Source organism: Ochotona princeps, chromosome 14 (genome assembly GCF_030435755.1).
Source record: "Ochotona princeps isolate mOchPri1 chromosome 14, mOchPri1.hap1, whole genome shotgun sequence".
NCBI lineage: Eukaryota > Metazoa > Chordata > Mammalia > Lagomorpha > Ochotonidae > Ochotona > Ochotona princeps.
The window spans coordinates 9,188,950-9,203,564 of NC_080845.1; the positions used below are offsets into that span (position 1 = coordinate 9,188,950).

At 43.3% G+C, this 14,615-nt stretch overlaps 1 protein-coding gene across 6 annotated transcripts in view; it reads right to left on the minus strand.

The window, feature by feature from the left end:
* The window catches only part of MRRF (mitochondrial ribosome recycling factor), a 222,865-nt gene that overhangs the window by 48,357 nt on the left and 159,893 nt on the right, over positions 1-14,615 (minus strand). For 4 of the 6 annotated variants that reach the window (XR_009246587.1, XM_058672154.1, XM_058672153.1 and 1 more), the window contains exons 1-3: positions 13,360-13,380; positions 9,622-9,833; positions 2,398-2,553 (exon numbers count right to left, since the gene is read on the minus strand). Coding sequence is in view for 5 of the 6 variants with exons in the window: in XM_058672154.1 (XP_058528137.1) it covers positions 2,398-2,553; positions 9,622-9,805 (340 nt within the window). In the remaining variant the exon portion in view is untranslated. Of the gene's footprint in view, positions 1-2,397; positions 2,554-9,621; positions 9,834-13,359; positions 13,381-14,615 lie in introns of those variants that run through there. The other 2 variants (XM_058672151.1, XM_058672152.1) reach the window with 1 other exon arrangement.

Sequence of the window (14,615 nt, forward strand, 5' to 3'; positions counted from 1 at the left end):
CAAATCTATCCCCTCTGTATCCACAGCAGCGAGTAAAGCAACCATCACAGGTTAAATGCTCAGTAACACTGTGATGGATAAATGAGCATACGCAATGTTGGATGAAAGGGAAAGTGGACAAGAATGAACAAATAAACATATTCTAACTGTTAAAAAGGTGTCAACTACCTTGGAGAAAGAGACTGCTGACAGACAGAGGGAAATAAGAGAGAATGCCTGCTGCTTCACATAGGAATCAAAGACCAGATGGAAGAACCTGGCAAAAAAAAAAAGACTGGCCAGCAAAGATCTGCTTCCCCAGTCTTCACAATCCCAAGTCCCACACAGAACGTTAAAGATAGCACTCAAGAGAAAGAAGTGGAGGAAATACCCGCAGGAGGCCTTTTGAAAGTGGATCTTAATTCAGCCCTCTTGGCTTCCCACAGGAGCCCAGCACCGGTTCCTCAGGGTGCTGCTGCGGTGGCTCCTGCTCCCTAAATCCTAAATCGACATGATCCATCAAATCCTTTTCCCTCAATCTGTCCCCAGTGAGAATCCCCCTCAATCTTGTTCCTGCCCTTCGTTTTCTGAGGTTAACATTTAACAAATTACACTTCCAACCTCTTTCAAGGCCCATCATCTTTTTCAAGTTCAGCAAGAGTGGAGCTTGCTGGCTAATTGTAAGTATCACATTTCCCCCTGAGCTCCTCTCAAACTGCTCTCTGGTTTCGGCTGCAGAATGTTAACAGGCCAGAAAGCACGGGGGAGACAGAGCACTTTATCAGTTTCATACCTAAAATAATAAGCAAGTTTAAGGTAAACAGTTGGGAGAGATTGAATGGCACTCTGCTCTCAGCAAACGCAGAAACGCTCCAGTCCAGAGGTTGACAAATGACGGGAATGGACTCCTGGGTTCACGCTGCACCTTATCTCTGAGCTCAGTATGTTTCTGACAGTGTTTATAAACAGAGCTGTGTATTTTTCGGTGGGCTTTCTTAAGCACAAGGTCATGAAATACCTTCTGATTTCCTTATAAACTACGAGTGGGAGCAGCAAAGGCTCTGGCAGATACCTTCAGAGGGGGTCTTGGGCTCAACTACAAGATGACGACAATGTGCAAAAGGCCAATTTAACAGCAATTGGATTTTTCCTGCCTGGTTGCACCATTAGCTGACAACTTGCTTCTCATCACATCTGCAAACAGTTCTCCTAGACAGTCCTGACATTTCTCACTTAGAAAAGCTACTTTCAGGAAGTTATTAACCCAAACAGTATCTTCCTGGCCAAGCTCAGAGGTAAAGAAATGACTCAGGTGGGCAGGTTTGCAGCTAGTTGGTTCCCAGGAAAAAGACGAATTGGAAAACTCAGACCCAAGATGCTAGTACTTCAGTTAGAACAAAACTTCCATTTCTTGAGTTTAATTGCGTGAGCGCAGAGACCACAACTGTGTTTGTTCACTACTGTGCATCAGGTATGTGGCCTAGCTCACACCAAATACTTTATCAATAAATGTACTGCTAACTACATGCCGAGAACCATGTCAGAATCCTTACATAACATTACTTTAATTCCCACTCCTCCCCAAAACTATACAATAGGAGTCAGACAAGAACACCAGGAACCAGAAAAGCAAAGCAACCACTCACATTCGCCACTCAGTTTGCGAAACGGGGAATCCAACTCAGCTCTGGAGCCGGCAATTGGCACAGCAGTTAAGCTATGGCTTGGGAGCACTTATCTCATATCCAAACACCTGGTCTGAATACTGGCTCTGCTTCCAATCCCAGCTACCTGCTCATTCACATCCTTAGAGGCAGCAGGTGACGGCTCTAGGAGTTGGTTTCCTGCCACCCTCCCATGGGAGACCCAGGCTGAGATCCAGGATTCTGCCTTTGGCCTGGTCCAGCTATGCCAGTGAGGGCGTTTGGGGAGTGAGCCGGCAGCAGATGGAAGATCTGGCTTTCTCTGACTTCCAAGTAATTTTTTTTTTTTAAGACTTACTTATTTATTATTGAAAAGTCAGATATATAGAGAGAGGAGGAGCGACAGAGAGGAAGATCTTCTGTCCCAAACTCACTGCCCAAGTGGTCACAGTGGCTGCCAGAACTGAGCCGATCCGAAGCCAGGAGCCAGGAACCTCCTCCAGGTCTCCCACACAGGTGCAGGGTCCCAAGGCTTTGGGCCGTCCTCGACTGCTTTCCCAGGCCACAAGCAGGGAGCTGGATGGGAAGCAGGGCATCCGGGATTAGAACCAGAGCCCATATGGGATCCTGTGCAAGGGGAGGACTTTAGCCGCTAGGCCACGGTGCCAGGCCCCCACATGATGTTTTTCTTATTATTAAAAAACAAAACTCAGCTCTGCCGAAGTCAGGTTCTTTCCATTATGCCCCTCTCCAAAACACCATAGCAGTCACTCACCTGGTGAGGTCCTTATATTGAGAGTTTTATTGAAATTGTCTTTGAGTGCTTCCATAACAGATTTCATTTCTTCATCCACCTCTTCCAAGTCGATTATATCCTCAACCAAAGCAGTGTTAATATTGATTCTGGCTTGGGGTTGTCCTTTTGCTTTGGCTGGAAAATCAACATTCAGTGAATAAAAGAACAGAAGAACAAACAAAAACAACAAGCAGCTGGTAGAGGAGTAACTACTCTGTGCCGGGCAACAAAGCCCCTATTTTTTGAGTGTGGTAGGTACCAGCACTGAGTGAACGCACTCAGTCACTAGTGGGACTTAAGCTTCATAATCAGATACTCCAGGCTAAAATGTTGGCTACAATGCATACTAGTTCCATGGGCTGAGGGCAAGGTACTCTTCTTTTCTAAGTAACTATCTTTCAAAGATGAGAAAGGATATTATATGTCCTGGGAGCTCCACTTCCCATCCAGCTCCCTGCTTGTGGTCGAGGAAAACAGTAGAGGGTGGCCCAAAGCCTTGGGACCCTGTACCCACATGGGAGACCCAGGAGAAGCTCCTGGCTTTGAATCAGCTCAGCTCTAGCCACTGAAGCCATCTGGGGGTTGAACCAGGGGATGTAGCATCTTTCTCTCTGTAAAGCTGATCCACCTTTCCAATAGAAATAAATAAATCTTAAAAAAAAATGCTGGGATGAGCATTTGGCCTTGTGGTTAAGGCATCATCACTTGAGATATCTAAATCCCATATCAGACAGCCAGGGTTCAAGACCTGGCACTGCTTTTGATTCCAGCTTCCTACTAACACATCCCAGGAGGCAGCGGGCAACAGTTCCAGCAGCTGGGAGGCCTGGACTCCGCTTTTGGCCTCTGGCTTCAAACCGACGAAGCCCCAGCTGTTGCAGACATGCAGAGAGAGTAAACCTCTGTCTCTATGCCTTCCAAATAAGCAAATAAAAAAAAAAAATGGATAGTAAGGATATGCACAGTTTCTGATAGCTGGTACAAGGGAGTAACAACAGTAGCTTAGAGGCATTAAGCCCTGCCAATGCTAGTGGCAATGGCTTATATTTCAGAAAATCAGAAATACTGGGAGCTGAATAAAATCAGACTTTGTGTCTACACCACATTTTATAGTGTGTTTATACACAGATTACTACTGGATTCCTATGTTCATTATGGGGGGCAAAGCAGGAGAAAAATAATTACACTGTTAATTCACTAAACATTCAACACTTATTTGGTCATTCAACAAATTATATTTAACATCTACAGTGAGCTTGCTCCTGGGCTATTTATGCAGCACATTATAATTCATGAAGCACTTTCAAGCAATTCCTCTGATATTCTAGATAGCTCCCTAAGGTAGAAAGAATATAGATCACTATTGTCATCATGCTATAGTAAGAAATCTGAGGCACAGGCTGTTTAAACACTTTGCCCAAACTAACCAATGAGTAGGAGAATGATTCACAACACTGATTCACTTGCTTATAGCATCAACACACTTGAAATCCAATTGCTCCTAACTCAGTATGTTGATTAATTAGAATTTTTCAGAACTGATGAAAGATACGTATCTTCAGATTCAGAAATATAAGTTCCAGACAGGATTTAAAAGTTAATTGTGGGGCCAGCACCATGGCATAGCAGGCTGAGCTCCTGCCTGAGGCACCAGCATCTCATACTGGTACGCACCAGTTGAGGTCCCAGCGGCCCTATTTCCAATTCAGTTCCCTGTTAATGGCCTGAGAGGGCAGTGAAGTATGGCCAGAGTCCTGGCACTCACGTGAGAGCCTTGGAGGAAGCTCCTGGCTAAGGGCATTCAAACCGGCCCAGCACCAGTCATTGCAGCCATCTGGGGAATGAACCAGCAGATAGAATATCTCCCTCTCCTCTCGTTGTGTGCAAGGTGAGGACTTCAGCTGCTGGGCTACCGCGCCGGGCCCAATCATTCTTTTAAAAGTTAATCCATACCTACACATCTTGTGAGTGAAAATCACGGAGAGATTTTGAAAACAGCAAACACAAACTGACCATAAGGGATCCAACTGTAGAATGCTTTCCAAGAGCAACAACAGCAAAAAACAATTCTCTTCAGCTTCAGACTTCTTAAACCAAGTGTCCATGTGAAAAATTTAAGGATATGCCTATCAATACTAGGATAAGCTTCATTCACAAAATAGATGGCATATATGAATAAAAGTCTAGCCATGAGACAATGATCTACAATGATCGACAAATACACTGCTGAATTTAAATGAATCTCACAAACACAATGTTGAGCAAAAAAGAGACATGAAAAAATAGACTATGCAGTACAAAAGCCAGGTAGGAAAACACAGCCAGAACAGTGTAAAAACAGACAAAACTAATCCATACCAGCAGAGGTAGAGGGTGGTACTTACTAGGGTATTAACATGCTAGGAGCTAGGTGTTCGGAACACAAGTGACTTTAGTTTGTGAAAATCAGCAAACTGTATTTCTATAAAGGCTGAATTACCTATTATTTTCGTTCCTATAGAAAGGTAAATAAATTAAAAGTAACCATCAAAATAAAAAATAGAATTTGTATTTTTCAAACCAGCAGAGATCAAGAAAAATAATTTGTCTAGCCTAATGGAAAGGAAGAAAAAAAAATCAAGAAAATGACAGAGCACAAAATAATAAAAGTGCAGATACTCAGTGAAAACAACTATAAAAAGACCAAAACAACCAGCTAAAAGTTAGGCATTTTCAGTTCGATTTTTTTTTTTTAAGATTTATTTACTTATTTATTTGAAAGGCAGAAGTTAAGGCACCTCACATACGCAGCACTATGAGTCCAGACTGTCCCCCTTGAAATCCGGTTCCCTGCTAAGCTGTGTGTGTTGTATTGTATGTTTTTTAAAGTTCCCATTCATTTACTAACTTACCCTTTATCATTATGTGTTGAGGGAATTATGATTTTACTGTGAAGAAATCCTTATAATTAATTTAGAAATCCAGATTCAAGCATTTTGCAAATGATGAACCGAGACATATTTATAGAACACATGCCTCTTGTCATATACAGTTGGCGGCAGAACCAGAAGCCTTGACTCCTGAGGCCTCCAGCGCCGTGGTCTTCCAGGACGCTGGGCACCACGGCCTGTAAACACCATCGTCTTCTCATTTTCTGCGGGCGGCTCAGTTTTGCCCTCTTTGATGTTTTCTTCTGGTGTCGTTGGACTCTTTTGTATTAGGAGTGCTAATCTAATGTTGGGTTTCTTTTCCGTATTGGTAATAAGTTGCATCAACATCACTTATGGAGTAAGTGACTCCATTCTTCCCTCCCAAGTTTGCAGTTCCCTCTTTTGAATGTCAGGTTCTTTTTGTGGATAACTTTGGTTCGAGCTCTTGATTTTATCCAACTGCTTGTCTTTCCCTGTGTTAAATTTCTTACTTCCACAGTCACTCTCATAAATTCTTAAATCTGGAAGTGCAAACCTTTGCTACCACACACATATTTTATATAATCTATAACCATGTTGTCAAATTTTCTCTGGAAAGATTTCATAGTTCTTTAATCAAGGTTTATTTCTGTAGCATTGTATCATTTTCTTCACCTTTGCATATATTAAAATTTTTTGAGTTGTAAATGTGAGAAATGTGTACCCTAAGGGTGTGATTCATGATGTTTTGATGGAAGAGCAGTGGAAGATGGTCCCATTCCTGGGTCCCTGTGCCTGTTATGGGGTGCAGCCAGTGATAGCCAGCAACCATTGACAGTGGGCTAAGGAGCTGATTAGCGCTTATTGAGCTGGGCAAGAACAGGAACTGGGCTTGTGGCTAAAAGCACCTAGACTAATTGGACTCATCTGTACCCAATATCCTGGCTAAACCAGGACGTGAGGGAAGAGTATGTAAGGAAAGGTGAAGCCGCAATGAAGTGAGTCTTCTCAGAGACTTCTACCATTACTGGCCTCCTGTCCCTGCTTCATCCCCAGACCCCTCTCCCTGTCCACGTTACTGGCTCTGCTGGTTGGAGTAATCATGGTTCCTGTGTACTGCTTAGATGGGACAACAGATGTAGTAATGTTGTTTCTGGTTTGTGTACTATCAGGAATTCCAGGAGAGGGGGAGGCCTAGCAGTGATGGAATGTGGGCAGAGAAGCCAGGGAAAGCCAGCTTTGTAAGTGTGTCCAGGTTATTCGTTGCATGTCTCTTAGGATAACTTACATTGTGGGGATGCTGGGACATAGATCTTCAGCTAAACGGATGGGCTTAAGGATAATGACTATTTGTTCCCCGTTTGGATTATGTTTGGTTGGATTATGATTGGTTGGATTGCCATATGGACTTGTGATTTGCTATTTCTAATATGCTCTGTTATCACCAAGGTTGGTTAATAAAGACTCCTTACTAAACCTTAAACATGTCCGGTGTGATCTCGCTCACACCCCGTAACAGTGCCCATGTGGGAGACCTGGACAGAGCTCCTGTCCTCAGCCTGAACCGGTCCTGGCTGTTGCGGCCATCTGGGAAATAAAACAGCGGACGGAAAAAAAACCCTCTCTTTCTGTCCCTCCCTCTTTCTTTCCCTCTCTCTGTGTAGCTCTTTCAAATAAATAAATCTTTAAAATGTATAGCCTCAAATACTGGTATGAAAAGAACAAAGAATTATTCACAACAGAAAAGATATGGAAACCATAAGTCTGTCAATTGGATGAATGGATAAAGAATTGGATGGGTACTGGGTGTGTGTGTGTGTGTACATGGATTATTCAGCCTTTAAAAAGGCCCTGCCACTTGCCACCACAATGGCAAGCCTGAGACATGGAAGTTCAAGTGTAACAAGCCAGACACAGAAAAGTACTGCAGGAGCGCACTTTCTTATGTGTAACCTTAAAGTTGTTTTTACACAGAGAACAGAACGTGAGATACGAGAGGAGGGGAAACAGGAAACGGAGAAAGTAGGTCAAAGGATACAAAATAGAAAATACTTGGGAGGAACAAGTATAGAAATCAAACATTTTACTTGAGGATTATATTTAAATATTCTCTACTACTGGGGGATTCTTCCTGAAAGACTTTAGGTGTTCAAGCTTCCCCCACCACAAAGAGTTAAGTATCTGGGTATCTGACTGTAAGTAAGTATTTTTTTGACTGTAAATAAACATTTTAATATCTGTATGTCCATCAAAACATCATGAATCACACCCTTAGGGTACACATTTCTCACATTTACAACTCAAAAAATTTTAATATATGCAAAGGTGAAGAAAATGATACAATGCTACAGAAATAAACCTTGATTAAAGAACTATGAAATCTTTCCAGAGAAAATTTGACAACATGGTTATAGATTATATAAAATATGTGTGTGGTAGCAAAGGTTTGCACTTCCAGATTTAAGAATTTATGAGAGTGACTGTGGAAGTAAGAAATTTAACACAGGGAAAGACAAGCAGTTGGATAAAATCAAGAGCTCGAACCAAAGTTATCCACAAAAAGAACCTGACATTCAAAAGAGGGAACTGCAAACTTGGGAGGGAAGAATGGAGTCACTTACTCCATAAGTGATGTTGATGCAACTTATTACCAATACGGAAAAGAAACCCAACATTAGATTAGCACTCCTAATACAAAAGAGTCCAACGACACCAGAAGAAAACATCAAAGAGGGCAAAACTGAGCCGCCCGCAGAAAATGAGAAGACGATGGTGTTTACAGGCCGTGGTGCCCAGCGTCCTGGAAGACCACGGCGCTGGAGGCCTCAGGAGTCAAGGCTTCTGGTTCTGCCGCCAACTGTATATGACAAGAGGCATGTGTTCTATAAATATGTCTCGGTTCATCATTTGCAAAATGCTTGAATCTGGATTTCTAAATTAATTATAAGGATTTCTTCACAGTAAAATCATAATTCCCTCAACACATAATGATAAAGGGTAAGTTAGTAAATGAATGGGAACTTTAAAAAACATACAATACAACACACATGTCAAAAGTTATTAGTATTGTGGGCCTGGCGGCGTGACCTAGCGGCTAAAGTCCTCGCCTTGAACACGCCAGAATCCCATATGGACGCTGGTTCTAATCCCTGCAGTTTCACTTCCCATCCAGCTTTCTGCTTGTGGCCTGGAAAAGCAGTCGAGGACAGCCCAAAGCTTTTGGATCCTGCACCTGCCTGGGAAACCTGGAAGAGGTTCCTGGCTCCTGGCTCCGGATCGGCACAGAACCGGCCACTGCGCTCACTTGGGGAGTGAATCATCAGATGGAAGATCTTCCCCTCTATCTCTCCTCCTCTCTGTATATCTGACTTTGTAATAAAAATAAATATTAAAAAGTTATTACTATTGTAACTATTAATAGGATACAAGTTTTGTAAGTATTAATGTTCCTTCAGCAACTTGTTAGTTGTCCTGTTAACACAGAAGGGAAGGTCTGCATGAAATCAGAACAGGGAAGTCAGTGGGAAAATACTCGGCAGCAGGGGCTGAGCACACCCCCGTCCTCAGGACTAAATCCCTGGCCCAACTCTGCAAAGTCCATCTTGCTTCACAATTCTCTGTCACTCACTCAATAAAATGTTTGCAATACTCATAGGCCCCATAGGAAAGACCTGGACTCTTACTTCCACCGATCCAGCATGAAAGACAGACAATGATGATAAGCCTTACAATTCATTAACTAATTGATGACTGCTGGTCCAAGTGCGTCAGAGCAAAGATTACAGGGCACACGAGTGCATGTAGCAGGGGACCTGACCCAGCCCCAGAGGTCGAGGAAGGCTTCCCTGAGGAAGCAGTACCTCAGACTCATTCTTGGATGACACAAGCCATTAAGATCATCCACCTACCTCTACATCCTAACACCCCCTTCCTCCAACGAGCTTCTGGTGTTCATTACACTTTCTGCACGCATCTTCCTGTAAGGAGAGCGCGTTGATCCCTTCCACCAATCATGCTGGTTTGCTTGGCGCTTATACCTCTAATTCCAAATTAGAAAAGAAAGCAAGCAGGTATTTTCTGAGGTACCATGAAAATAACTGAGGAAGCACGGTAATGAGAAGATAGGGCCTGGACTCCAAAGCTGCCTCTGCCACTGTGACTTTTTAAGCTAATCACACCAATGGAGACCCCATTTCCATTCCTTTGTGGGCAAGGGAAGAAACTCAGTACACCTCTGAGATCCCTGCCAGCTGTGCGAGTGCAGGGGCCAACCATAGGAAATGGGTACGAGAAGAAGGGGCTCAGAGGTCTCTACCTTTGGCTTTCTTGGTAGCAAACTGGCGGACTGGAACAGGTGGGGAGGTCAGGGCGTGCCTATGGTCAAGTTGCCTTCCACTCACTGTCTTCAGTGTCACTTCCGAAACAGGTTTGATCAAAGCCGCAAGGTAACTGCGAAAGGCTGGGTGCACCAGACGGAAGTACTTCAACCCCAAGGCCATGACTGAAGACAATCCTTGGGGATATCCACTAAAAAGAACAGGACAAAAAGGAGATCCAGGTAAGAAACTCTGTCACAACTTCAGAAAACAATCCACACCGATGAACAAGTGGAGTAGGTAGGCTAAATATGTTATCTCGAACCCTCCTCCTAATGGCCATGGAAGGAAATACCAGACTCATTTTACAGACTGAAGAAATCAAAACAGAGTTTTTTTGGGACGTTGCCCTGGCTCTAGGACTCCAAACCCCAAGCTCTTTCCATTATATCAAAATGCTGCTGCTAAACAAATGCAAAGCAGCCTAACCCTTTAATGATGCTAATTAAACCCTTATATGAGAAAAAGCACAAAATCTTGATAAAGTTTAAAGAGAGAGCAGAACACTAGAGGATTTTAAACTAAATAAGAAAACCATTTCAACAGGCATAAAATGACTGGAAAATTTACACGACAGCATTTAATTAAAATTTTCTTTGGTTCCTTATGCGCTGATTACCAATTAGAATGCACTTTACTTTAATGTGACTCTGAGGCATGATTGAGGGTTGAGGTCTTCCACGGTATAGAACTAAAGCTCTGGAAAATGCCACCCTCCACTGTGTTAACACAAATTGTACATTATACTTCTGGGATTTGTGACTACGGAAAGATGCTATTGCCTACAGCTACCTCTGGAATACAACATTCCCAGCTAATTGACAAATGTAGCATTAATTGCTCCTGCCAGAAATCTGGCTGTTACTCAACTAGAACGTAAGAAAAATTAGCACTAAATACCTGGTACTACCTATCTTTGAAAATCAGTCCCACACTTGATTTAAAACAAAGCACAGGGCCCTATGTGAAGGCTCAATGGCTAAATCCTCACCTCGCATATGCCAGGATCCCATATGAGCACCAGGATGTCCTGGCCTCTCCACTTCCCATCCAGCTCCCTGCTTGTGGCCTGGGAAAGCAACAGAGGATGGCCAAAGCCTTGGGACCCTGCACCCATGTCCATGTGGGAGACCTGGAAGAAGTTCCTGCCTTTGGATCGGCTCAGCTCTGGCCATTATGGTCACTTGGGGAGTGAATCACCAAACAGAGGATCTGTCTGTCTTTCTCTCTGTACATCTGCCATTCCAAAAAAAAAAAAAAAAAAAAAAGAATGAATAAATCTTAAAATTTAAAAAAAAATCAAACAAAGCAAAGAATCCTATCCTAATATTCTGTACAGTAAATACTACAGTGAATAGGGCATGGGCTTTGCAGCCAGAAAGTCCTGCTTAGCCACATCAATGGCAGGTATGTGTTATCTGAACTACTAGGTTAAACACCTGCCCCTAATGTATTTCAACTTAACAGTACTTTATATTTATAATGAATATATTAAGACATAGTCCTGTAACAGGCTGAGAAGCATCTGTACGTTGTTACTGATGTTCACAGGTATTCTAGAGTCAGACATGAATGTAGATTTCAACTTGGGACAATTCATTTTTCCTTTCTATCATTTTCTTCTTCAATGAGAAAAATAACTCTGATATTAAAAGAAAATTAACTAGTGAATGTATGTAGAACACCCAGGAGTATTGTACCTGGAACATAGTAACCACTTGATAAATGTTGGCTGGTATCAATGTCACTGTGTCTTAAAAAGAAAAGCATACAGACAGGTACTGTGCTGCAGCTTCTGATGCCTGCCTCTCATGCTGGAGTGCCTGGGAGATACTCCTGCCTCCACTTCCAATCCAGCTTCTTACCAACGCGCCTGGGAGGCAGCCGTTGACAGCTCAAGTGCTTGAACCCCTGCTACTCGAGTGGGAGTTCCTCCTATCTACTGAGTATTCCAGTCCCACCTACTGGGGCCAAATGGGAAGTGAACCAGTGTTGTCACCCTTCAAATAAATAAAAATGAATAAACATACATTTTTAAAGGCATGAAGACAAATAATTTCTCCTGAAAGAATTGTTAATAGCAAGAGACAGTTGTTGTCAGCATGCAAAGTTTGTAGAAACAACTGGATGGAAATAAATGAATATTTTTCCTCTCCTTTATAATTATTATCAATAATCTATTATTAAATCAGGGCAGTTCTGGGTTGCTTGCTTCACCCATATTTTTTTTTAACTCTCTCAATGATGCCACAAAGAATAAACATCCTCTCTTTTACAGATGTTGAAACTGAGGTTCAGGCCCGGCATGATAGCATAGTGGTTAAAGTCCTCACCTTGAACGCGCCGGGATCCCATATGGGCGCCGGTTCTAATCCTGGCAGCCCCACTTCCCATCCAGCTCCCTGCTTGTGGTCTGGGATAGCAGTCGAGGATGACCCAATGCCTTGGGACCCTACACCCACGTGGAAGACTTGGAAGAGGCTCCGGGCTCCTGGCTTTGGATTGGCTCAGCTCCAGCCATTGCGGCTGCATGGGGAGTGAACCATCAGATGGAAGATCTTCCTCTCTGTCTCTCCTCCTCTCTGTATATCTGCCTTTCCAATAAAAATAAATAAACCTTTAAAAAAAAAAAAGAAACTGGGCCCGGCAGCGGGGCCTAGCGGCTAAAGTCCTCGCTTTGAACGCCCCAGGATCCCATATGGGCGCCGGTTCTAATCCCAGCAGCTCCACTTCCCATCCAGCTCCCTGCCTGTGGCCTGGGAAAGCAGTCGAGGACGGCCCAAAGCTTTGGGACCCTGCACCTGCGTGGGAGACCTGGAGAACGTTCCTGGTTCCCGGCTTCGGATCGGCACAGCACCAGCCCGTTGCAGCTCACTTGGGGAGTGAATCATCGGATGGAGGATCTTCCTCTCTGTGTCTCCTCCTCTCTGTGTATCTGACTTTGTAACAAAATAAATAAATCTTAAAAAAAAAAAAAAAAAGAAACTGAGGTTCAGAGATGAAGTCGCTGCCCACGGAAATGCAGATAATAACTTGGCCTTATTTCAACTAAGCTGTTCACATAATTTGGCTATGAGTTAGGTGGCTGTATATTGGATTTTTGCCTAATATAGCCAATGCCTAACACATTCTTATCCAAATATGGTGCCTAATCATGTGTCTCTTTTTTATGCATACCTACGGGGTCTTAATCTGGCTGCTTCATTTAAGACAGGATTCTTGATGTTCCTGTTGCAGGTCATAACAGCAATGCACAAAGCAACAGGAAATCAAAATGGGTTAGAAATATAAACAACCTTTGACAGAAAATGCAGCACCCAAAAGCAGACCCAGCACACGTGAACCGGAAGACAATTCTATAAATAAACAACATTGCTGAAATGCTTTGGGGCCTAATTTTGTTCGCACAGAAGTCAGGAAATTTCAAAGCAGAAGTTCAATGGAAGCCACCCCTTGGATCCTTTGCCTTGCGGACAACTGCATATCAACATTCACTCAGCATAGATGAAGCAGTGAAGTTGAGAAAAGAAACTTGTTATGAGAACCCAGGTACTATCCCACAAAATGGGTGTACACGCAGAGGCATGGCGCTGGACGGTGAGTGGACAGAGGCGGGATGCTGGACGGAACAAAACTGGAATTTCAGTTTCCCCACTTAGCAGCTGGATGAACCCTACACTATTCATTTAGCTTCTCTGAGCCAGTTTCCGCCACTATCATCAGCAGGCTCCTGTTAATGAAGTTTTTGTTTGTTTTCTTCATTATTATTATTATTATTTATTCTTATGACACAGTTCCATAGGCTCTGGGATTCCCCCGATCCCCTCCCCCCGTACTGAACCCCTCCATATTGTTACAGTAGTACAGTTCATAACCAGCCATAATTCCTCCTTTGCGGGCACGGACCATGCAAAGAGTCCAGCATCTTATTGTCCAGATAAATTCAACAGTTTCATTGGGAGTCCATCTTTGGTCTGAAAGTAGAGCTGGCAGAATATCATCCCCTCCAATGAAAAGCCACTACACAAATTTGAAAGAAATAATAATAGCTAATATTTATATCGTGATTTTTGTGACAGGATGATTTTAAGTGCTTTATACGCATAACAGCCCAACCTGAAGGTAAAACTGAGCTAAATACTACGATTAACGCCATTTTATAGAAGAGGAAAAGGTAAATGGACAGCTGTCAAAGATCTGCATCGAGGCCCACAAGCCCCGGGCCTAGGCTCCTGACCACTCCACTACCCTGAATCCAACACCTACGTCAAACACTCCAGATGAACGTGGGCATCTGGCCCAACGAGAGCAGCTCAAACTGTCAAACTGTCTAAACATTTGTAAAACTGTTTGCAAAACTTCTTCCAAAACAATCTCAAAATGTGAACTTCCCTATTCCTCACAGAAAGCACATTCTGACTAATGCATTTATTTTATTTGAAAGGCAAAGAGAGTGGAAGAGAGAGCTCTTCCTTCTACCAGTTCACTTCCCCAGAGACCCACAACAACCAGGACAGGGTAAGGCAAAGCCAGGAGCATGGAACTGCACCTGGGTCTGCCGAGTGGGTGGCAGGGGAACCAGCTACTTGAGCCTACCGGCATCTGTGTTAGCAGGACGCTGGGATCAGGAGCAGAACTGACACTCAAACCAAGGCTCTCTCTCTCAAGGGCTGTACCAAACACCGGCCCCACAGATGTGCTCTTTCTCATTTTGATATAAAGTGAACCCATTTCACACCAGACCTAGGAGCATGGTGACATTTCCCACTCCACCCACCCTCTCCAGTGCATTTTGCCTTTGGAAAGCACTAGATGATAAACTCCATGTCCCGGCTTCGCCCCTGTTCAGACAACCCATCCTGATTCAGCTGAATATTATGTCCACATTTTAACAAATAGGGATGTGCATGCATTCAGATTCCTGTGTATAAAA